Source organism: Tamandua tetradactyla, chromosome 17 (assembly GCF_023851605.1).
Source record: "Tamandua tetradactyla isolate mTamTet1 chromosome 17, mTamTet1.pri, whole genome shotgun sequence".
In the NCBI taxonomy this organism is placed as follows: Eukaryota; Metazoa; Chordata; class Mammalia; order Pilosa; family Myrmecophagidae; genus Tamandua; species Tamandua tetradactyla.
Window position 1 is genome coordinate 74,819,140 of NC_135343.1, and position 25,692 is coordinate 74,844,831.

At 39.5% G+C, this 25,692-nt stretch overlaps 1 protein-coding gene across 4 annotated transcripts in view; it reads right to left on the reverse strand.

Moving 5' to 3' along the window:
* The window catches only part of CDC16 (cell division cycle 16), a 58,413-nt gene extending 49,213 nt beyond the window's left edge, over window positions 1-9,200 (reverse strand). Inside the window, exons 1-8 of one of the 4 annotated variants that reach the window (XR_013164550.1) lie at window positions 9,090-9,196; window positions 6,560-6,614; window positions 6,372-6,469; window positions 5,382-5,420; window positions 3,354-3,494; window positions 1,894-2,053; window positions 754-845; window positions 29-162 (exon numbers count right to left, since the gene is read on the reverse strand). Coding sequence is in view for 2 of the 4 variants with exons in the window: in XM_077134965.1 (XP_076991080.1) it covers window positions 29-162; window positions 754-845; window positions 1,894-2,053; window positions 3,354-3,494; window positions 5,382-5,420; window positions 6,372-6,469; window positions 6,560-6,614; window positions 9,090-9,137 (767 nt within the window). In the remaining 2 variants the exon portion in view is untranslated. Of the gene's footprint in view, window positions 1-28; window positions 163-753; window positions 846-1,893; window positions 2,054-3,353; window positions 3,495-5,381; window positions 5,421-6,371; window positions 6,470-6,559; window positions 6,615-7,273; window positions 7,771-9,089 lie in introns of those variants that run through there. The other 3 variants (XR_013164549.1, XM_077134965.1, XM_077134964.1) reach the window with 3 other exon arrangements.
* Between the last annotated feature and the right edge of the window lie 16,492 nt (window positions 9,201-25,692).

Here is a 25,692-nt window from a genome sequence, read left to right on the forward strand (position 1 = left end):
CTATACAAAAATGGATGCATATACTTACACAGAAGTCAGCTTGTAGCACATTTTAAAATCACAGTTATAATAATGTCTTTCAGCTAAAGACACTACGACATCCAAATTGTCTTGCAAGCCATCTACAGATTCAGGGATGACAGTTTCACTAGGCTTATTATACTGAAACAGAGAAATTTAAAGATAAACTAAATAAGCAACAACAAATAAAAAGCAGACTCAATGGGTATTTGGCTTAAGTGTTTAAAGGATTTACACAAGAACGTGAGCTTCTGAAAATTTCCTTAACTTTAAGTTTCATGGGTGTTCTTATCAATAACTTAAATTTTCTTCTCAATTTTATCACAGCATTCCAAGGTAGGAAGCATTTTACAAAGTAGAAGTTTAGGAAGCATAAGAGAAAATTCTCATTTTCATGCAACGTTACTCCATTTACCTGACAATTCAATCCTTTAGTATATGGAATCCTTGAGAGGAAGACAGAGTTTTTGGAAGCATTTTTAGGAATCACATCATAGATTTTAAATAATCTAACTGTATGCTTGTATATGTGCTAAATTAATTTTTTTTAATTTTAATTGAACTGGACAGAGTAAGCCTCCCTGTCATATTACTAAATTCTACTTCCGTGAGAAAAATGACTTAAGATTAGTAATAGGAGAATGCCAATGTTCAATTAATTAAGAAAAGAATAGAGGTCAGATTTAATGCAAGATACAAAATATTTACATTTTAAAGCAAAAATTAACTTACCTTTTTTAATTTGTTCTCAAATAGAAAGCGGAGCAATTCCTGTTCTTCAGTACATAACTTGCTAAGAGGTAGTGATTCAAGAAGTTCTTTTTCTTAAAAATGTTGAGGAGAAAAACAGTGTTTTCATCATATTTATGGGATTAAAAAAATGTTGGCAATTAAAAATATCACAGAGTTTTGGTTTAAGTAAATCAAACTCATAAGAGAAAAATAGCATCAACACATACTGAAGAAAACTGTCCCCGAATCTGGATGACGAGTATCACCTGGAGAACTGAAGCAGCTTTCCCAACACGGAGGCCCAAGAAGCCTTCCAGGTGATTTCAATCATCAACCAGACTCAAAAACCACTAGGCCAGAATTCCAAACCTTAGTACTCCTGACATTTTAGACCAGAGAATTCTTTGTCGTAGGGGGATGTCCTGTACATTATAGGGTGTTTAGCACCATCTCTGGCCTCTGTCCACCAGACACCAAAAGCAGCCTCCCACGTCCTCATCCCCTATGCTATGACAGGCAAGAGGTCTCCAATCACTATCAGATATCTCAACGAGGGGATGCAGAAGTGCCCCTGGTTGAGAACCAATATACTAAGCTAAGCAAGCCTATGTTTGAATCTCATCAATACAATAACCACATTTTCTATTTATTTCTCTTGTTTATACATCTCTAAATCACCGCAGACATTCCAGATCAGTGGTTCTCAACCCCTGCTGCACATCAGCATCCTCTGGGAAGCTTTAAACCACATTGAGGCCAGGGCCCCACCTCCAGAAATTCTGGTTAAAATGACCTGGAGTTGGGGTTAGACAGTGACACAATTTTAAAACTCTTCAGGAATTCTAAAGTGCAGCCAGGTTAAGAATCACTAAATCAGACACCGAAATCCTGGTTTACACTACCTGAAATTACTTTTCAAAAAGACAACCTAAGCACATCACAATCCCTAAGGATTCTGATAGTAAGAGGCACTGCACAACATTGCACTTTGCCAGGTGCTTCATAATTGAAGATATTAAGGAAGTTAATTGGCCTATTTAAACCCATGCATAATCTACTCTTGATTCTATAGATTTCACAGAAAAACAAAAACAAACAATATTAATTGTGCTAAACATAAAAACACCTTAATTTCCAAACCTTCTTGTGCTGTTAACATATGGTGTGATGTTAAAAGATCAAATGCTTCAAAGCAGTAGACATCAAGCTTCAAAGCTTCCTTGTAGCTGTAGGTAGCTAGGGTTCGGTTATCTAGAGCATCATAGATTTTTCCTCGTAAGAGACAAATAGAACTCTTTATCTGTTAGGAAAATATAAGCCAAATACTACTACATCAATACTTTTAAACTTAACTTTTTATCAAAAACTATACATTAACAGAACCCTGAAAAGTTAATTTATATCTAAAAGTATCTGTTTCATCCCAACTGTCAAAGCATAGTATAATTAATAGAAACACGAAAGCAATTTAGAAAGGTTCTCTAGTCTATCTACTTTAGGCTCTGATTACGATTCCAACAAATCTTTTTAACTCATGTACATACCACTGCTACTTTACTCATTATTTGCTTTGTCCTAAATAGGCAAATGATTTCAAGACCACAAACAGAGGACTGACTGATCAATTGACTGACCTATCTAAACTTCAAGACAGGTAGTTTGATAGAGAGGTTCCAATGAAGAGATCTTAGTAAATATGAGAAAGTAGAGCACAAATTAAGACTATGGCTTTCTGGAACTGGACAGACCTGAGTTCAAATCCCGACTCTGCCACTTACAGTGACCTTGGGCAAGTTATTTAACCTCGCTTGGCCTCAGTTTCCTTTCCTCATCTGTAAAAAGGCAAAGACACTAACTTATAGGGCTCTTGTGAGGATTAAATGTGTTAATATATGTATAGTAACAACATGTAGTAAAGTGTTCAATACACAGCAGCTACTCTGCTACCAGTTAGCAACAAGAACATGGAAATGTGACTTTTACATTCCAGACTCTAAACCTCAAAAAAACATAACTGAGTTTAAAAATGATCTAATTAGGGCAATCAACATGATTAAGGAGATGAAGGAGATTCATCATAAAATCAAAATTTATAAAATAACAGAAGACATCATGAGAGAATATTAGGCTAGTTAGGCTGAGTCATTAAAAAAAAGTAATTTCATAAAATAAATAATGTACTACAAATAAGCCATACATTTCTTAGCAGATAAATTAATCACTGAAAGGTCCCAAAATAATGATAATAAAGATGTATTCCTTATGAAGTGAAAAGCAAAGCAACCAAGCTCTTTCATATATGTATTGAAGTGAAAAGTAGATCAAACAAGTTTTTTCATAATTATGTCATAAAAGAAGTGAGAAGATGGGGGAGTTGGTGAGTGACAGCTAAGGAATATGGAGTTTCTTTCTGGAGTGATGAAAGTATTCTAAAATGGATTGTGGTGATGGTTGCATAACTCTGTGATTATACTAAAAACCATCAAGTTATATACTTAAAATAGAGAACTGCGATGATATGTGACACATCTCAATACTCCTGTTAGCAATGCTAACCTTCTTTATGATTCTAAAATATCTTTTCGATCAGTCATACTTACTGAGGACTGTGACATTTCCCAGTCATTGGAGGAGTCTTTCAAGCCACTTTCATCCTTCAAATATTTTTCAAATAATCTTTTGTTGATTGGTTCCTCCATATCAAGTATATCAAGAGCCTGCTGGTGCTCTTTTGCAGCATACTATGCAGAAAATACAAATACTGCCATTACCATAACTTCTATAACTAAATCTATACACATAAAATCTAGATTTTTTAAATGGAAATAAATATTATACCCATTCATTACTTTAAGAATGTCTAAAGGAAATTTTTTCATGTATGTCAGTTTTTAGTAAATGGGAAATCAATGTTTTATAGCAAATAATACTAAAATAAAGAACATTAACTCATTAAATACATTATTAACCTGCCAAGCTACATTACAAAACTGCTCTCAAAAATACATAAGGCATAGAGAACTGGATATCCATATGCAAAAGAATGAAAGAAGACCCATATCTCACACCCTATACAAGTTAATTCAAAATGGATCAAAGATCTAAACATTAGGTCTAAGACCATAAAACAGTTAGAGGAAAATGTAGGGAGATATCTTACGAAACTTACAACTGGAGGCGGTTTTATGGACCTTAAACCTAAAGCAAGAGCACTGAAGAAAGGAATAAATAAATGGGAGCTCCTCAAAATTAAACACTTCTGTGCATCAAAGAACTTCATCAAGAAAGTAGAAAGACAGCCTACACAATGGGAGACAATATTTGGAAATGACATATCAGATAAAGGTCTAGTATCCGGAATTTATAAAGAGATTGTCCAACTCAACAACAAAAAGACAGCCAACCCAATTACAAAATGGGAAAAAGACTTGAACACACACCTACCAGAAGAGGAAATACAAATGGCCAAAAGGCACATGAAGAGATGCTCAATGTCCCTGGCCATTAGAGAAATGCAAATCAAAACCACAATAAGATATCATCTCACACCCACCACAATGGCCATTATCAACAAAACAGAAAATGACAAGTGCTGGAGAGGATGCGGAGAAAGAGGCACACTTATTCACTGTTGGTGGGAATGTCAAAGGGTGCAACCACTGTGGAAGGCAGTTTGGCGGCTCCTCAAAAAGCTGAATATAGAATTGCCATACGACCCAGCAATACCACTGCTGGGTATCTACTCAAAGGACTTAAGGGCAGAGACACAAACGGACATTTGCACACCAATGTTTATAGCAGCGTTATTTACAATTGCAAAGAGATGGAAACAGCCAAAATCTCCATCAACAGAAGAATGGCTAAACAAACTGTGGTATATACATACGATGGAATATTAGGCAGCTTTAAGACAGGATAAACTTATGAAGCATGTAATAACATGGATGGACCTAGAGAACATTATGCTGAGTGAGTCCAGCCAAAAACTAAAGGACAAATACTGTATGGTCCCACTGATGTGAACGGACATTCGAGAATAAACTTGGAATATGTCATTGGTAACAGTCCAGCAGGAGGTAGAAACAGGGTAAGATAATGGGTAATTGGAGCTGAAGAGACACAGACTGTGCAACAGGACTAGATACAAAAACTCAAAAATGGACAGCACAATAATACCTAATTGTAAAGTAATCATGTTAAAACACTGAATGAAGCTGCATCTGAGCTATAGGTTTAGTTAGTTAGTTTGTTTGTTTTTGTTTGTTTGTTCCTTTTTGTTTTTTTGTTTTGTTTTTTTTCTTTTTTACTATTATTATTACTTTTATTTCTTTTCTCTATATTAACATTCTATATCTTTGTTTGGTGTGTCGCTAGTTCTGCTAAACCGATCAAATGTACTAAGAAACGATGATCATGCATCTATGTGATGATGTTAGGAATTACTGATTGCATATGTAGAGTGGTATGATTTCTAAATGTTGGGTTAATTTCTTTGTTTTTTCCGTTAATTAACCAAAAAAAAATAAAATAAATAAATAAATAAAAATAAAAAAAAATACATAAGGCAGGCATTACAGTCATAAAATAAAATTTTTACCAAACATAAACGAAATTGAAAGCATACTTACATGACATCTAGCTGCAAGGTAGCGGCATGCTTCATACAGCTAGGAAAGAAATTAACCTATTTTAAAAAACAGCCGAAACAATAAGCACCTTCACTTTAAAAGAATCCTACAAGCACAAAATGAAAAGAACTGTTTTCATAACTTCTCCTTTGACCCTTGCATTAAAACAAAACAAAACAAAACAAAAACCCTGCTATCTCTTTAACCCAGAGCCATCATGAACCTACTGTTTACTGGGACCCAAGGATTCAAAGTGTATGGACTTGGCCTTAAGGTTACAGGAAGGGAAACAGGCACAGTACAATGTGGTAGGACCATAAAAAAAGATTCTTCCTTAAAGAAGGAAATATCTGTGGGAAGAAGTGGTACTTCTTAAACCTAATAAGAAAAATTAGGAAACAGTTCACCAAGTGAGTCATATTCTGGCAGAGCTTAGAAAAATGAGGAATAGGAGGGGTGAGAAGTATTCCTGGCACTAAGTATGAATAACCGTCCCTGAGTCCAGGACCTACAAGGCAACACGGCTGGAATACATGCCTATGTACTAATGGTGGTGGTGGGTTAGAGCCAGATTGACGGAAATCATAAAGGATGTTGGTGTCTACTAAAGCATTCTGATCCTCTCCTGCAGGTAATGGGAAATCACTGACTGATTTTGTATGTGACATAATCACATCTGTGTTTTAGGGAGATCACCCTTGTGAATGTTTGAAAATGAACTGGAGAGAGGGAAGGTCAGAAAAAAAAAACTAACACTGGATAAAAGAAGCAAGAAAAGACGCTATAATGACAGAACAGAGAAATTAAAGGCCTGACATATATGAGTAGAAATGAGACTAGATGCGAGAGCAGAAATTATGCCTTCAGATTCAACAAGAAAAATCAGAATCTGTTAATTAACTTTGACATAAAAGAATATACACCTAAAACACTAATCTACCGACACTGTTTAAAGCTTTGGAGCCCTATAGAGCTCATACAATTACTTACTTTGTCTAGTTTTCGTGACCGAAGCGCATGGGCTGCTCTATGATATTGTGCCGTCAGGTAAAGACATTGTGCCAACCAATAAATGTCCTGGGGCTCCTCTGGAAGAAAAAAATACATATATGGTCATAGGTGCAAGGTGGAAGAAAGAGTAGATAAATCAGGAGGAAAAAATAGTATTGGCCACTTACCATGAGAGAGAGAAGCTACTTTATCTGCCCAAAATAGAGCACTTTGATACTGTTGCTGTTTAAAAAAAAAAAAATAGTGGTTACTGCACTGTTATTTCAGTAGTTTTAAACAGACACCTAATATTATTATAATGCTATCTAATAAACCAATATCTTAATACAATAATGTTTTTACAAGTACTAGGAGTCTCATATTTCAGTGTGACTTCTAGTTCAATGGTAACTATTATTATTGTAAGATCTTTGATATATACAGTTCACAGAGGCAGTTTTACCTCTTTAACTTGTACACTTCAAAAGTGTATCAGCTGGTATCTTAAACAGAATACTTAAAAGATTTTGCATTGGTAGTTCTTATGCTGGTGTTTATATGAGACTTTCAATGCGCTGTTAGTCCCAAACTGAAATTCGGTAGGAAAAACACTATACTCAACTATCTTATATAAAACAGTTTTAATAACACTCAAGTTAAAAAAAAAAAATACACAGACGTTAATTAAGCTTCACTGACAAGGGAGAAAAAAAAATCACCTGTTCTAGCCAACAAAAATGAAGAGGCTAACTATGTAAAGCCACTGGCAGTTGTAAATCACAAGTTCCCATTACTATCTTTAGTGCCTGTTCTCCTTCTATCTTTCTACCACTTTGTCTTAGTCCCCCTGGATGCAAACCAGTTAAGCTGGAAGAAGGAAGGCTTATGCGATGGTTACAAACCTGTTTAAGGCAAGCGCCCCAGGGCTAGATACCAGGCGGGATCTATCCATTTCCTTACTGCATCCCCAAGGCCAAAGCAAAGATGCTCAGTCAACAGCTATTCATTTCAATTCACTTAAAGTAAACAAAACTGTACCCAAAACATTCGGCTGCATCAGCTCGCGTCCAATTCCCAATACTCTGTTTTGAGCAGGGCATTTCCCTCCCTTGTTCCTTTCCATTCCCCAGCAGGGCACACATTTAAATACAAATCAAATGACATCATAGATCGGGTACTGCGGGTTCTGGAGACACTTCTTTCCTAAAACTCTTTTCGCTAATCAGCTTGTGAAGGGAAGGCGGGCGCAGTGAATGAGAATTTTTTAAAATACTGACTTAACAAACTTGTTTATATCTCCGTCCAACTAAATTCAGCCAACTAAGCTTTACAACCAATACGCTAGAAAAATTTCTAATCGCAAGCTAAATTTGCAGACCACCCTGCAACCTCCCTCCTAACATAATCCTTCCACTTCCATCTAGAGTAATAGGCTTGTTTGGCTCCTCCCTTGACCCAGGTGTTATGCGGGCTGCAGGGGCGGGACCTCAAACAGGTGTCATGCCGGCTGCGGGGTGGGGGGGACCTCAAACAGGCGTAATGCCGGCTGCAGGGGGGGACCTCAAGCAGGTGTCACACGGGCTGCGGGGGGGACCTCAAACAGGCGTCATGCCGGCTGCGGGGGGGGGGGAACCTCAAACAGGTGTCATGCCGGCTGCGGGGGGGGACCTCAAACAGGTGTCACGCCGGCTGCGGGGGGCCTCAAACAGGTGTCATGCCAGCTGCGGGAGGGGGACCTCAAACAGGCGTCATGCTGGATGCAGGGGGGGAACCTCAAACAGGCGTCATGCGGGATGCGGGGGAGGGGACCTCAAACAGGTGTCAAGCCGGCTGCGGGGGGGGGGCCTCAAACAGGCATCATGCCGGCTGCAGGGGGGACCTCAAACAGGCGTCATGCCGGCTGCAGGAGGGACCTCAAACAGGCGTCATGCCGGCTGCAGGGGGGGACCTCAAACAGGCGTCATGCCGGCTGCAGGGGGGGACCTCAAACAGGCGTCATGCGAGATGCGGGGGAGGGGACCTCAAACAGGTGTCACGCCGGCTGCAGGGGGGGACCTCAAACAGGCGTCATGGCGGCTGCAGGGGGACCTCAAACAGGCGTCATGCGAGATGCGGGGGAGGGGACCTCAAACAGGCGTCATGCCGGCTGCAGGGGGGACCTCAAACAGGCGTCATGCGAGATGCGGGGGAGGGGACCTCAAACAGGTGTCACGCCGGCTGCAGGGGGGACCTCAAACAGGCATCATGCCGGCTGCGGGGGGGACCTCAAACAGGCGTCATGCGAGATGCGGGGGAGGGGACCTCAAACAGGTGTCACGCCGGCTGCAGGGGGGACCTCAAACTGGCGTCAAGCCGGCTGCGGGGGGGACCTCAAACAGGCGTTATGCCGGCTGCGGGGGGGGGGACCTCAAACAGGCGTCAAGCCGGCTGCATAAACCAGGGCAAGGCTCATGCTGCGCCTCCGAAGCTTTTCACTCCGCACGTGCCTCGGCCTCCGGGCTGCCTGAGGACTAAGAGGTTGGGAGAACCACTCGGGGGCTCCGGAGCGAGGCAGGTGCCGACTCCGAAACTGAAAGCATTGGGCCGGGACCCAGTGGCTCGCCACCGCGAGCCCTGCTGACGGCCGCGCCCTCCTTCCCGGCTCAAGGCGGCCTCGCCTCCCGAGCAACGGGCCGCAAGCTCGTGCCGGGCCCGCCCAGCGCCGGGAGCCCCACCTACCTGGTCGATGTACTGCCGGACGCGCTTCCGCAGCCGCTCCAGATTCATGGCCGCGCGGGCCCGGGGGACGCGCGCCGCAGCGTCGGAGTCGGGCGGAGCCCTGACGCGTGGCCCTCCTCGCTGCCGCCCACCGCGGCCACGACCCCGACCCCGCGCTCCGCCACCCCGCGGCTCGGGCGCTTCCTGTCGGCGCCGCGCTCCCGGCCAGGCCCCGCCCCCGGCGTGCTCTCTGTCAACGGGCTCCCCCATCGGCGCCGGGAACCGGTGCAGCGCCGTTGGTTCCGAGGCGCTCGGGTTCCCCCCGGCCTTTGAAGGCCGCGCTGGGCCGGCGGTGTGGGCGTCGGAGGCCGCCGGGAGGGGTGGGTGGACCCACGTGGGCCGCCCTTCTGTGGCGGCTCAGGTCTGCTCAGGGCGCGCCGCGTACGTGTCCCTCCTTCTCGGGTGGTCCCGAGAAATATTGTAGCCCTCTGGGGACCTTCCTGCAGAGCTAGGGCAGAATGCGCAGTGGGCAGGAACCTGGCCTCCACCGCCCAGCTGTCTGGATGCAAGTCCAGCGCCTGCTCCCTTCCTGTGTCTTGTTACACAAGCTACTTAATATCTGGATGCCTCGGTTTCCTCACCTATAAATCGGAGGTGATGATGTTACCTTTGATGCATCTACAAATATATCTTATTTTTCTTTTCTACAAAAAATGGGATGGTGCAATATGTAATTGCACTTTGTCTGCTCAACGGTAGACCTTAGAGGTCTTTTCCAATCACTACGTACTTTGTTCTTGTAATGACTGAAAAATAGAGGCCGGCCATGCTCATTGGTTTAGTTTCCTGGGTGCTTGTGGTGCTTTGAAACTGTATGTACCCCAGAAAAACATGTTGTTAAATTTAAACCCATTGCTATGGGTGTGAATCCATGGAAAGTAGGATCTTTTGATGCTGTTACTTCAGTTAAGAAAGCTACAGAAGGCCAAAGCTGAACCTGAAAGAGAAGGCAGAGACCCGGAGGTGCCCATATGCTTTGCCATGTGACAAACTAAGGACCTGAGATCACCAGCAGCCAGCCCCAAAATGCCCACAGCTTTGGGGAGAAACCATTGCCTTGATGATATTTTGATTTGGACTTTGCTTTAACCTCAAAACTGTGAGCTAATACATCCCCATTCCATAGTGTTTGCTTGAGCAGCCCAGGAAACTAAAAAAAATACCATCCAGCAGGTTGGCTTAAACAGTGGGAATTTATTGGCTCACCGTTTTGAGGTTAGGAGAAGTCCAGAATCAAGGGGTCAGCGAGGTGTTCTGCAGATGGCTGCTGGTGATCCTTGGCCTTTGGCTTTTCTGTAGCATGGCAGTGCACATGCAGCCTCTCCTGGCTTTTCTGGGTTTCCTTGATTTTTCTCTTCTTCGGTGGCCTCTCTTTGTGTCTGAATTTCATTCTGCTTATAAAGGACTCCAGTAGTTGGGCTGCACCTTAGCTGAAACAATCTTATCAAAAGGTCCTATTTACAATGGGTTCACACTCTAGGAATGGATTAAAGTTAAGAACATGTTTTTCAGGGGTACCTAACTCCAAGACGCCATACTATCCAACGAAGTCAGCCACCTTAAGGCCTTCCTGGAGTAACAAAAAGGTAAGGAAATATTGATGGAGCAGAGAAAATCTAACCCTGCTACTGGAAAAAAAAACTCAAGGCACATGAACCACCCCTTCCAGGACATCCATCTCTTCTTTCCAACATGCTAGCCATGTTTTATTGGAATGTCACCCCATTCTTTATTGGAAGGTTGTAAAGGGGAGGGCAGATCTCTAGGATACAGCCAGAGGAAGAAAAATAATAAAGGTGAAGACCAAGGAAGGCCTATGAAAAACTTCAGAAGCATCCTGTGAGGTCACACTTTAAGGGCAGCAAGAGGTACAGTGTGTGACTAAGAATGGAGGCTCTGCAGTGAGAGCATTGATTAGCTTGATGTCCTTTGGTGTGCTTCTCAACGTCTCTGTGCTTGTCCCTGCGTCTGTAAAGTAGGAAAAAAAATAGCTGATACTTCATAGAATTGATGCATGTAAGACTTAAAAAAGCTAATTCGTGTTAAGTGTTTAGAATAAGTCTGAACATACTGTGTATAATTCTTACATATGTTTATTTTTCTTAGAACTGATTATAATTTTAGCATTTAGTTGTAGTAGTATTCCTTGCTAACAAATCTGAGAGATACAAAGTAGCACCACAGAAATCCATCTTAGCTATTTGTAGGGTCCATTCCAGAATTAGACAATTTGCTGCAGTTCTATTTGGGGTCCCTGCACCAAAAGAGATTCTTGTTTACCATCTGGCCTGCCCATCACTGTGAAATGACTACAAACAGTGACAAGGCTGCCAAGCAATGCTTGGAGAACTTCAGCTAGGCCTGGAGTTTCTCTTTTGTGGCAAGGTTGACCAGGTGATTTGTCATACCCAATTTAATGTTTACAGTTTTTATTGAGCATTTTTTTATAAACCTGTATGTCCTTGTTAAGATCGTATATTTGAGATGAATAATTAGTAAAATCACAAATATAGCTGAAAATTTTCTTCCCATCAAGCTCATTAAAAAAAAAAAAGACAGAAACAAACAGTGAATTTAGTTTGGATTATAAGCTCTTAGCAACTGAATCATGTTGACATTTTCCAGATATGTTAAAAGTTCATTCATCTTTTATTTCATGCTGTGCAGCTAGGCTGTCCAAATGTTGTCATGTATTAAAAGTTTTGCCGCTAAAGGATTTACTAAAGTAAACATATGCATTTGAAAGCACAATTTATTACTTTTTTCCAGTTTGTTCTTTCCTACTGTTGATACCGGAAATCAAAATTCTCTCCACTGGACACAAATCAAGATGATTACTGTGGCATTTGACTGAGGAATCCAAAACATTTCAAAGTTTCGTTTCAAAGTTCTAAGAATTTTATATAACAATCAATATGGATATGTACTTTATCATTTTTGAACCACTTTCATGTGTGTTTCATTCGTTAAAATCTCATAGCTTCCTGTAGAGTAGGCATTGATTTTACCCTGTTTTTTAGGACAGGACCCAGGACTCAGGTTTGCTGAGCTTTTCAGCCTAAGAGGGGCTGACTCACTCTATATCTTGGGCTCCTTCAGTCACCCTACTGCCTCCACTGAAGATGTAGGGAGTGTTCTGTTTTTTGTTGTTTAATATTTTTATTAAGAAACCTTCACACACATACAGTCCAACATGGTGTACAATCAGTGGCTCACAATATCATCACATAGTTGTGTATTCATCACCATGATCATTTTTAGAACACTTGCATCACTCCAGAAAAAGAAAAAGAAAAAGAAGAACTCATACTTCCCATATCTCTTATCCTCCCTCTTACTGACCACTAGTATTTCAATCTACCCAATTTTTTTTACCCTTTCCCCCCTATTATTTATTTTTACCCATATTCTTTTACTAATCTGACCATACCTGGATAAAAGGAGCATCAGACACAAGGTTTTCACAATCACGCAGTCACATTGTAAAAGTTTTATAGTTCTAAAATCGTCTTCAAGAATCAAGGCCGCTGGATTACAGCTCAATAGTTTCAAGTACTTCCCACCAGTCACTCCAATGCACCATAAACTAAAAAGGGGATATCTATATAATGCATAAGAATAACCTCCAGGATAACCTCCTGTTCTAGTTTGCTAGCTGCTGGAATGCAATATACCAGAAATGGAACAGCTTTTAACAAGGGGAATTTAATGAGTTGCTAGTTTACAGTTCTAAGGCTGAGAAAATGTCCCAATTAAAAACAAGTCTATAGAAATGACCAATCAAAGGCATCCAGGGAAAGATACCTTGGTTCAAGAAGGCTGATGAAGTTCAGGGTTTCTCTCTCAAGTGAGAAGGCACATGGTGAATACAGTCAGGGCTTCTCTCTTGGCTGGAAGGGCACATGGCGAATACGGCATCATCTGCTAGCGTCTTCTCCTGGCTTCCTGTTTCATGAAGCTCCGCGGGAGGCGTTTTCCTTCTTCATCTCCAAAGGTTGCTGGCTCGTGGACTCTCTGCATCTCATGGCTACATCGTTCTGCTGTCTCTGAGTCTCTCTGAATCTCCAAAATGTTTCCTCTTTTATAGGACTTCAGAAACTAATCAAGACCCACTCAAATGGGTGGAGACATGTCATCCCTAATCCAGTTTAACAACCATTCTTAACTAAATCACATCAACCAGGGAGATGATCTCATTACAGTTTCAAATCTACAGTATTGAATAGGGATGATTCTACCTTTATGAAATGGGACTTATATTAAAACATGGCTTTTCTTAGGGGACATGCTTCCTTTCAAACCAGCACACCTCCTAACTCTGTTTGAAATCTCTCAGCCACAGAAGCTTAGTTTTGTCTCATTTCCCTTTTTACTGTTTTGGTCAAGAAGGCTTTCTCAATCCCATGATGCCAGGCCCCGGCTTATCCCAGGAGTCCTGTCCCACGTTCCCAGGAGATTTACACCCCTGGGAGTCTAGGAGGGTGGGCATGAATTCACCTGCTGAATTGGTTTAGAGAGAGAGGCCACATCTGAGCAACAAAAGACATTCTCTGGGGATGATCCATAGGCATAATTATAAGTAGGCTTGGTTTCTCCTTTGTAGGAATAAGTTTCATAGGGGTGAACCCCAAGATGGAGGGCTCAGCCTATTGAATTGGTTGTCCCCACTGCTTGGGAGAATATCAGGAATTCCCCACATGGGGTAGTTGACTATCTCCTCTTTTTTCCTCAATCCACCAAAGGGACTTTGCAAATAATTTTTTATTCTCTGCCCAAATTACTCTGGGTTATATCACTGCATCACACAAACCTATAAAAAGCAGCAAAATCTCTCACCCTATTCAAGATCCCATGAACCTATGGTGTTAATTAACTGACCATTCAAGTTAAATTAGGTAATACACTACCCAAAATATAAATTTTGTGCCAAATAAGCATCTTTCCCCTTGGTCTCACAAAGAAGTTGAAGTTTTAAATATGGACTATATCATCCTTTACTGTGTATTCTGATCTATCTTTGTCCTGTCCAGATCAGCTTCCTTCATATCTTCAGTGGAGGTCTGATCCGTTTTTCAATTCTTTAAACAGTTCCTGTATGGGGTACTGCTGACTTTCAGAGCTTCAGAGCTCTAACTCTGAGTCTCAGGTGTCATGTAAATACCCAAAGTTTCTGGAAATAAACAGGATAGATACAAACAGCTCATTATCTCGGAATTTAGAATTAACAGTTACACCTCCTGAATTTAATTGACTACTGTAACATCTTACAATCTAGGACCCTTTAAAATAGCCCCCAGCCTGATAATCCATGCTTTCAACTTAAGTTCACCAAGTTTCTACGTTGTAGATCGTCCATATGAGTGATACATGATAATATTTGTCTTTTTGTTTCCGACATTTTCTTCAACATATTGTCCTTAAGGTTCATATCCCTAGCTGCATGCCCCACAACTTCATTCCTTCCTGTGGCTGCTCAGTAGCCCGTTGTATGTATACACCACAGTTCCCCCTTCTGTTTTGCAGTTGTGGTACCCTTAGGTCACCTCCATCTTTTGTGAATCAAGAGCACTGCCTCCATAAACGCCAGTGTGCAACTGTCCATTTGTGTCCTGCACTCAGTTCCTCTAGGTATATACTGAGAAGCCAGGTTTCAGGATCATATGGCAACCCCACCCCTAGCCTCCTGTGGAACCACCACACTGCCCTCCAAGGGGCTGTACCTCTCAGTTTCCCTACTAACAGTGACTAAGTACAACTAAAGTATATAGACTTAAATATATAGACCTACCCTCACCACCATAATCTATGTGAAGACATTTCCTTTTCTTCCACAAAGAATCCATACCCCTCCCCCATACCTCCTCCACCTGTTGACATTTCATTTTGACATAATGCCTTTGTTATATTTAGTAGAGGCATATTACAATGTTACTGTTGACTATAGACCCTAGCTTGCATTGATTGTACTTTATCCTGTATACCATCCATTTTCAACAGCATGCAATGTTGACATTCATTTGTCTCCCTCATGCAAAAACGTTTTTATTTTTAATTTTTTTATTAATCAAAAAAAAGAAAAGAAATTAACACAACATTTAGAAATCATTCCATTCTACAAATGCACTCAGTAATTCTTAGTATCATCACATAGATGTATGATCATCATTTCTTAGTACATTTGCATCGATTTAGGAAAAGAACTAGCAAAACAGCAGAAAAAGATATAGAATGTTAATATAGAGAAGAGAATTAAAATAATAATACTAATAATATATATATATATATAAAAAGGAAAAAGAAAAAAAACAAAAACAAAAGATACAAACAAACAAACAAAAAACCATATTTCAGGTGCAGCTTCATTCAGTGTTCCAACCTAGTTATATTACACTTAGGTATTATTGTGCTGTCCATTTTTGAGTTTTTGTATCTAGTCCTGTTGCACAGTCTGTATCCCATCAGCTCCAATTACCCATTATCTTACCCTGTTTCTAACTCCTGCTGGTCTCTGTTACCAATGATATATTCCAAGCTGATTCTCGAATGTCGGTTCACATCAGTGGGACCTTACAGTATTTGTCCTTTAGTTTTGGGCTAGACTCACTCAGCATAATGTTCTCTAGGTCCATCCATGTTATTACATGCTTCATAAGTTTAGTCTGTCTTAAAGCTGCATAATATTCCATCATAGGTATACGCCACAGTTTGTTTAGCCACTCGTCTGTTGATGAACATTTTGGCTGTTTCCATCTCTTTGCAATTGTAGATAATGCTGCTATAAACACTGGTGTGCAAATGTCCGTCTGTGTCTTTGCCCTTAAGTCCTTTGAGTAGATACCTAGCAGTGGTATTGCTGGGTCGTAATCCATTCTGCCATTCTATGTCTTTTGATTGGGAAATTCAGTCCATTAACTTTTAGTATTATTACTGTTTGGATAATATTTTCCTCTACCATTTTGGCTTTTGTATTATATATATCATATCTGATTTTCCTTCTTTCTACACTTTACTCCATACCTCTCTCTTCTGTCTTTTCGTATCTGACTCTAGTGCTCCCTTTAGTATTTCTTGCAGAGCTGGTCTCTTGGTCACAAATTCTCTCAGTGACTTTTTGTCTATAAATGTTTTAATTTCTCCTTCATTTTTGAAGGACAATTTTGCTGGATATAGGAGTCTTGGTTGGCAGTTTTTCTCTTTTAGTAATTTAAATATATCATCCCACTGTCTTCTAGCTTCCATGGTTTCTGCTGAGAAATCTACACATAGTCTTATTGGGTTTCCCTTGTATGTGACAGATTGTTTTTCTCTTGCTGCTTTCAAGATCCTCTCTTTCTCTTTGACCTCTGACATTCTAACTAGTAAGTGTCTTGGAGAACGCCTATTTGGGTCTATTCTCTTTGGGGTGCGCTGCACTTCTTGGATCTGCAAATTTAGGTCTTTCATAAGAGTTGGGAAATTTTCAGTGATAATTTCTTCCATTAGTTTTTCTCCTCCTTTTCCCTTCTCTTCTCCTTCTGGGACACCCACAACACGTATATTTGTGCACTTCATATTGTCATTCAGTTCCCTGATCCCCTGCTCAAGTTTTTCCATTCTTTTCCCTATAGTTTCTGTTTCTTTTTGGAATTCAGATGTTCCATCCTCCAGTTCACTAATTGTAGCTTCTGTCTCTTTAGATCTACCATTGTAGGTATCCATTGTTTTTTCCATTTTTTCTTCTTTGTCCTTCACTCCCATAAGTTCTATGATTTGTTTTTTCAGATTTTCTATTTCTTCTTTTTGTTCAGCCCATGTCTTCTTCATGTCCTCCCTCAATTTATTGATTTGGTTTTTGAAGAGTTTTTCCATTTCTGTTCGTATATTCAGCATTAGTTGTCTCAGCTCCTGTATCTCATTTGAACTATTGGTTTGTTCCTTTGACTGGGCCATATCTTCAATTTTCCGAGCGTCATCCATTATTTTCTGCTGGTGTCTGGGCATTTGATCAGATTTCCCTGGGTGTGGGACCCAGCTGGTTGAAAGATTTTTCTGTGAAATCTCTGGGCTCTGTTTTTCTTTTCCTGCCCAGTAGGTGGCGCTTGTGGTGCTCGTCTGTCTGTGGGGCAGTCGGCCCGGGAAACCGCATGTGGAGGCGGGGGTCGCTGGCCACCGCGGCTTGGGAGAGTGCCGGTTCTAATTTCCCAGCTGGCCCGAAACACCAAGCGTGATGGGAGGGCCCCGCTATCCAACGTTCCCAGTCAGACCGGGGAGCCACGTGCGTGGAGGGGACCCCAGTCGCCAGCCTCCCCGGCCGGGAAAACGTGCGCCCCTCGGGTATCTCACCGCAGCGGATTCTCCCTGCCCATTCAGCTGTTCCAGAATGGGGTACGCTGTCTTTTTGGTCTCTGTCGTGACTCCGGGAGCTGTTTCATATTGTTTCTGTTTCTTTAGTTGCTTTTCTGGAGGAGGAACTAAGACCCGCGCGTCTTACTAAGCCGCCATCTTCTCCGGCCGCAAAAACGTTTTTAATTTGTACATTTAATCACCATCATTGTCTACTCTAGGCATTCCTAAGTTATACAGTCTCAGTCTTTATCTTCTATCTTTCCTTCTGGTTTCATACGAGACCCCAGTCCCTCTTTCTCAATCATACTCACATTCAGCTTCACTCAGGGTACTTACATTTATTGTGATACCATCATGTAGTATTGTGCAATCCTTTTCTGAATTTTTGAAATCAGTTCTGTTGCACAATCTGTATTCCTTCAGCACCAAATGCCTAATCTCTACCCTCTTTGTATGTCCTGATAACCTGTGCTCTTAACTTTAACTCTTAAAGTTCTCTCATTAATGTTAGTTCATATGAGTGAGACCATACAGTATTTGTCCTTTTCTTTCTGACTAATTTCACTCAGCATAATGTCCTCAGGTTCCCTCACGCTGTTAAGTGCTTCATGACTTTATTCTGTCTTATAGCTATGTAATATTCCATCATATGTATATACCACAGCTTATTTAGCCACTTATCCATTGATGGACATTTGGGCTATTTCCATCTCTTGGCAATTGTAAATAATACTGCTATAAACATTGGTGTGCAAATGTCTGTGTCATTGCATTCAGTTCTCTGAATATATATACCTAGTAATGGGATTGCTGGATTGTAGTAGTTAGATTCAGGTGTCAACTTGGCCAGGTGAAGGTGCCTAGTTTTGTTGCTGTGGACATGAGCCAATGGCATGTGAAGCTCATCTGTGACTGATTATATCTGCAGTTGGTTAGGAGGCGTGCCTGCTGCAATGAATGATGTTTCATTTCATTGGCTGGAAGCTTAAACGAGAGAGCTTAAGGTAGAAGACCCCAAGCAACTCAGCATACCTCACCTCAGACTCTCAGCTCAGCCCAGGCCTTTGAAGATACAGAAAGGAATCACCTGGGGAAAGTTGTTGGAACCCAGAGGCCTGGAGAGAAGGGCAGCAGAGATCACCCTGTGCCTTCTCATGTAAGAAAGAACCTCAGTTGAAAGCTGTCTTTCCTCTGAAGAACTATACATTTTTAACTAAATAAATCCCCTTTTATTAAAAGCCAATCCATCTCTGGTGTATTGAATTCTGGCAGCTTTGGCAGACTAGAACACTGGATCATATGGCAGTTCTATACTTAGCTACCTGTGGAATCTCCAAACTGCTTTCCAGAGTGGTTGTACCATTTTACATTCCCACCAACAGTGAATAAGTGTGTCTCTTTCTCCACATCTTCTTCAGCACTTGTTGTTTTCTGTTTTTTTTTTGATAATGGCTATTCTAGGGGGTGTCAGATGACATCTCATTGTGGTTTTGATTTGCATTTTTCCAATAGCCAGTGAAATTGAGCATCTTTTCATGTGTCTCTTCGCCATTTTTATTTCCTTTTCTGACGAGTGTCTATTTATGTCATTTGCCCATTTTGAAGTTGGGTTGTTTGTCTTTTTGTTGCTGAGTTGAAGAATCTCTTCATATATTCTGGATACTAAATCCTTATCTTATATGGTCTCCAACTATTGTCTCCCATTGTGCAGACAAACTTGACAGAGTTCTTTGATGCACAAGAGTGTTTAATTTTAAGGAGATTCTATTTATTTATTTCTTTTTTCAATGTTTGTGCTTTGGGTGTAAGGTCTTGGAAACTGCCTCCTAAAACAAGGTTTATAAAGATATTTCCCTACATTTTCTTCTAAAAGTTTTATGGTCTTAACAGTAATGTTTAGATCTTTGATCCATTTTGAGTTAATTTTTGTATAGGATGAATTTTCATTCTTTTGGATATAGATATCCAACAATTTTCATTCTTTTGGATATGAATATCCAGTTCTCCAAACACCATTTATTGAAGAGTCTGCTTTGTTCCAGGTGTGTTGACTTGATGACCTTATCAAAGATCAATTGTCCATAGATGAAAGGGTCTATTTCTGAACACTCAATTTGATTCCATTGGTCGTATATCTATCTTTATGCTAGTACCATGCTGTTTTGACCACTATAGCTTTGTAAAATGCTTTAAAGTCAGGTAGTGTGAGATCTCTCACTTTATTTTTCTTTTCCAAGATATTTTTAGCTATTCAGGGCACCCTGCCCTTCCAAATAAATGGTTGTTGGTTTTTCTATTTCTACGAAGTAAGTTTTTTTATTTTAATTGGTATTGCACTGAATCTATAAATCAATTTGGGTAGAATTGATATCTTAATTATATTAGGTCTTCCAATCCATGAACATGGTATGCCGTTCCATTTATTTAGGTCTTCCATAATTTCCTTTAGCAATTTCTTGTAGTTTTCTGTGTATAGGTCTTTTGTATCCTTAGTTAAATTTATTTCATTCTTTTTATAGCTATTGTAAATGGAATTTTTTTCTTGATTTCCTCCTCAGATTGTGCATCACTAGTGTATAGAAAGCTACTGGTTTTGGGGTGTTGTTCTTGTACCTTTCCACTTTGCTGTACTCATTTATTAGCTCTGGTAGCTTTGCTGTAGATTGGGATTTTCAACGTGTAGTATCATGTCCTCTGCAAACAGTGAGAGTTTTACTTCTTCCTTTCCAATTTGTATGTCTTTTATTTCTTTTTTTCTTGTCTAATTTCTCTGGCTAGAACTTCCAGCACAACATTGAATAACAATGGTGACAGTGGGCATCTTTGTCTCGTTCATGATCTTAGAGAGAAAGCTGGCAGTCTTTTCCCATTGAGGATGATGTTAGCTGTGGGCGTTTCATATACTCCCTTTATCATGTTGAGGAAGTTCCCATCTATTCCTATCCTTTGAAGTGCTTTCATCAAGAAAGGATCTTGAGTTTTGTCAGATGCCTTTTCTGCATCAATTGAGATGATCATGTGTTCTTTCTGCTTTGATTTGTTGATATGGTGTATTACATTAATTGATTTCCTTATGTTGAACCATCCTTATACCCCTGGAATAAATCCCATGTGGTCATGGTGTATAATTCTTTTAATGTGCTGCTGGATTTGATTTGCAGTTGTTTTGTTGAGGATTCATGCATCTATATTCATTAGAGAGACTGGTCTGTAATTTTATTTTTCTGCAGTATTTTTGTCTGGCTTTGGTATCGGGGTGATGTTGGCATCATAGAATGAATTAGGTAGCTTTCCCTCCTCTTCAATTTTTTTTCTATGAATTTGAGCAGAATTGGTACTAATTCTTTCTTAAATGCTTGGTTGAATTCACATGTGAAGCTGTCTGATCCTGGACTTAACTTTTTGCGGAGATTAACTGATTCAATCCTTTTACTTGTGGTTGGTTTGTTGAGGTCGTCTATTTCTTCTTGAGTCAATGTTGGTTGTTCATGCCTTTCTAGAAAGTTGTCCTTTTAATCTATACTGTCTAGTTTATAAGCACATAGTTGGTCATACTATCCTCTCATTACCTCCTTTATTTCTGCTGGGTCAATGGTTATGTCTCCTCTTCCATTTCTGATTTTATTTATTTCCATCCTCTCTCTCTCTCTCTTGCTCTATCAGTCTAGCTAAGGGTCCATTGCTTTTATTGATTTTCTCAAATAACCAGCTTTTGGTTTTGTTGATTTTCTCTGTTTTCATATTCTCAATTTCATTCTTTTCTGCTCTAATCTTCATTATTTCTTTCTTTTTATTTGCTTTGGGGTTAGTTTGCTGTTCTTTCTCTGGTTCTTCCAAGTGGACAGTTAATTCCTTGATTTTTACTCTTTCTTTTTTTTTTTTAATATAGGTATTTAAGGCAATAAATTTCCATCAGAGCACTGCCTTTGCTTCATCCCATAAATTTTGATATGTTGTTTTTCATTTTCATTTGCCTTGAGATAATAACTGATTTCTCTTGTAATTTCTTCCTTGACCCACTGGTAGTTTAAGAGTGTGTTGTTTAGCCTTCATGTATTTGTGAATTTTCTGGCTCTCTGCCCCTTATTGATTTCCAACTCCATTCTATATGAACCAGAAAAGTGTTTATTGTGTATTTTCAATATTTATTGAGACTTGCTTTGTGACCCAGAGAAAGATCCGTGAGCGCTTGTGTATCCTGCTGTTGTGGGTGTAATGTTCTGTAAATGTTGTTTAGTTCATTTATCATATTACTCAAAATCTCTGTTTCCTTACTGATCTTCTGTCTAGATGTTCCATCCATTGATGAGAGCAGGGAACTGAACTCTCCAACTATTATTGAAGGGTATTTACTTACCCCTTCAGTGTTGTCAGTGTTTGCCTCATGTATTTTGGAGCACTCTAGTTTGGTGCATAAATATTTATGATTGTTATGTCCTCTTGTTGACTTGTTCCTTCTATTAATATATAGTGTTCTTCTTTGTCTCTTTTAATAGTTTTACATTTCAAGTCTAACTTTTCAGATCTTATTATAGCTACCCCTGCTCTTTTCTGATTGTTGTTTGGATGAATTATCTTTTCCCAACCATTCACTTTCAGCCTATTTTTGTCCTTGGGTCTAAAGTGAGTCTCCTGTATAGAATATATAGACGGGTCCTGTTTTTCAGTCCATTCTGCCAGTCTATGTTTTTTGATTGGGGAGTTTAATCCATTAACATTTGATGTTATACTGTAAAGGCAGTGCTTTCTTCTACCATTTTGGGTTTTTTTAATTTTATATGTCATATCTAACTTTTTTTCTCTTTTTACCTTTACTGATAGTGTTCATTTCTACACTCTTCTCTAGAACTCTCCTTCCTGTCTTTTCCTATCTGACTGTAGTGCTCCCTTTAGTATTTCTTGTAGAGCTGGTCTCTTAGTCATAAATTCTCTCAGTGACTATTTGTCTGTAAATATCTTAGTCTCTCCCTCATTTTTGAAAGACAGGTTTGCTGGGTATAGAATTCTTGGTTGGTAGTTTTCTTTTTCAGAATCTTAAATATAGCCTACCACTGCCTTCTCACCTCCATGGTTTCTACTGAGAAATCCACACATAGTCTTATCAAGTTTCTCTTGTATGTGATGGATTGCTTTTCTCTTGCTGCTCTCAAAATTCTCTCTTATCTTTGACATTTGACAATCTGATTAGTAAGTGTCTTGGAGTATTTCTATTTGGATCTATTCTGTTTGGGGTATACTGTACTTTTTGGATCTGTAATTTTATGTCCTTCATAAGAGATGGGAAATTTTCAGTAATTCTTTTGTTCCATTAGTGTTTCTGCTCCTTTTCCCTTCTCTTCTCCTTCTGAGACACCCACAATGTGTATATTTGAGTGCTTCATGTTGTCATTCAATTTCCTGAGACTGTGGTCATATTTTTCTATTCTTTTCCCTATATTTTCTTTTTCTTTCTCTTTTGTGTTTTGCATGGACAGGCACTGGGAATCAAACCCAGTCTCCAGTGTGGCAGGCAAAAACTCTGCCTGCTAAGCCACTGTGGCCCACTACCTATATTTTCTTTGGTATGTCAGATTTCACTAATCCTTTCTTCTTCGTCTTCAAATCTGTTGTTGTAGGTGTCCATTGTCTTTTTCATCTCTTCTGTTGTGCCTTTCATTCCCATAAATTCTGTGATTTGTTTTCCAAACTTTTGATTATTTCTTCATATTTGCCCAATGTCTTTAATATCCTCCCTCAAAAAATTTTGATTTTTAATGAAGTTTTGCATGTTTGTTTGAACATTCTGAATTGGTTGTTTCAACTCCTTTATCTCATTTAAAGTGTTGGTTTGCTCCTTTGACTGGGCCATATCTTCAGTTTTCTTAGTATGACACATTATTTTTTGCTGGCATCTAGGCATTTGATTTCCTTAATTAGTTTATTCTGGAGGTTGTTTTCACTATTTTTTTATAGTAATACACATATGTTTTTTTTTACTGTGAAAAATAACATATATACCAAAAAAGCAATAAACCCCAACTACATTTAAAGTAGCTATACAGCAGATTTTACAATTAGATATGGGTTATAATTCCACAATTTTTCATTTTTTCTTCTAGCTGCTCCAAGACAGTGGAGAACAAAAGAAATATCAAAATATTGATTCAGCAGTCATATTCATTTGTTAAATCTTGTCTTCTCTATTATACTTTTCTTTTTCTCTTTTTTCTTTTTTGTGAAAAATAACATAAATACAAAAAAGCACTAAATTTCAAAGTACATTGCAACAATTAGTTGTGTAATATATTTTGGAGCTTGGTATGGGTTGCAATTCACAATTTTAGGTTTTTATTTCTAGCTGCTGTAATATTCTAGAGACTAAAAGAAATATAAATATACTGATTCAACACTCATACTCATTTGTTAAACCCAACCTTCTCTGTATAACTCCACCATCACCTTTCATCTTTCTCTCACTCTTTAGGGGTATTTGGGTTATGACCATTTTAACTTTATCATGTTGGAAGAGGCTGTTGACAATATAGATTAGGGGGATGAAACTTGTTTTCAGCCTTTTACCTAGGGTTTTCTTGCTGGTTGCTTTGTTCTCTGTTCTTTGACATTCAGTCCAACTTATTCTAGACCTCTAGCATAGGCTCTGTTTAACTGATCAGAATTTTTTAGCTCCTGTTTTTCTATTTCTTGCCCTGCCTATATGGAGCCTTTTTTTTTTTTTGAGGAGGGTCTCCTCGATATTATAGACCCCAGTCAGATTTTCCAAGACCGGACAGAAGGAGAGAGTAGCCAGCATCAGTTTTTCCTGAGGGTGAGATACAGAAGGTTGTCAGACTTGCCTGTGAAACCTCTAGACTCTGTGCTTTTCCTATCCTGCCCAGCATGTGGTGTTGTCAGTTCGCTTTAATGAGTTAATAAATGTGGTAGATGAAATATAATGATTGAAGATTTAACCTAAGAGCCCCAATTCTAAGATGGGTGGTTATGACATATTTGTAGATTATAGAAGTTATGAGAGAAAAGCATGCAAGGAATTGAACTGAATATGTATTTTCCTCAGGCCGTTCTATTAAAATATTTTCCTAACTTATTCATGGTGACGCTCTTGTTTCATTGTTTATTTCATCTCTCTCATTAAACAAAGTTTTGGGAAAATACATCTGGATAGTTATGATTAGTTGAATTCTGAATAAGGCAGAATTTTAGGTGATTGTATAACATAATAAAAGTCAAATAAAACCCATGGAGAATGAGCCTAAAAAAATCCTGCAACTTAATTTTTAATATAAAGATTTTATGTTCTTATTTAAAAAGTACCCATGATTCATTTCTTAAATAAAATATCTTAATAAAAATTGATGACAATTTCTATAATTAAAATGTCAAGCATTAGAGTGGGGGTGATGTAGACATTCCATTAAAATCAGGGAAGAAGCTAGGGTATCTGCTATTACCATTAATTGAGGATAATTCTTGTAGGATTGTGATGATTTAATGATGTTAATGATGATGAAGATGACTGATATAAGGCTTATAACTGCCAGATATGATTTAACCTCCCAGCAACACTGTGAAGTGCTACTATTATGTTCCCCATTTTTACAAATGAAGAAATTGAGTTTCGGAAATACAAATAATGGTAAGGAGTAGGTGACTGTAGTAGAGAGTGCTAGAGCGCACCAATATTGGTGTGTCTTCCCTCCTTTTACACACCATGAAACTATTCTTTCTGGTTCCATTGAGTCAGGGGACCTCAATATTGAATTCTGGCCAATGGGATGTGCTCAGAGTTGATGTGTGCCACTTGCAGGCCCAGCCTCTAAAACTTCTGTCTCTTGCCAGTCAGCCACTGGATGCAGTGGAGAACTCGGAGACCTGGGAGATGGTCAAGCCACCGGATGGAAGAAGCCTGGGTCCCTGAATGGCTATATGGAGCAGAACTCACCGCTGACCTCCTTGACTGTGATGACATCAAGAAATAAACCCATGATGTATTAAATTACTGAGATTTAGGATCGTTGCAAGAATTTGGGTCTTATTCTCAGTGGAGTAAATCCCACTGGGAATATATAAACAGTGGAGTGATATGGTCTGACCCAAAATTTAAAAGAAGTAAACTGGTTGCTGTGTTAAGAGTAGACTGAAGGGGATGAGGGCATGGGAAACAGGAAGACCTGTTTGGAGTCTACTGCAGTAATTCAAACAAGTAATGTTGGAGGCTTTGACCGGGATGAAAGTGGGGACA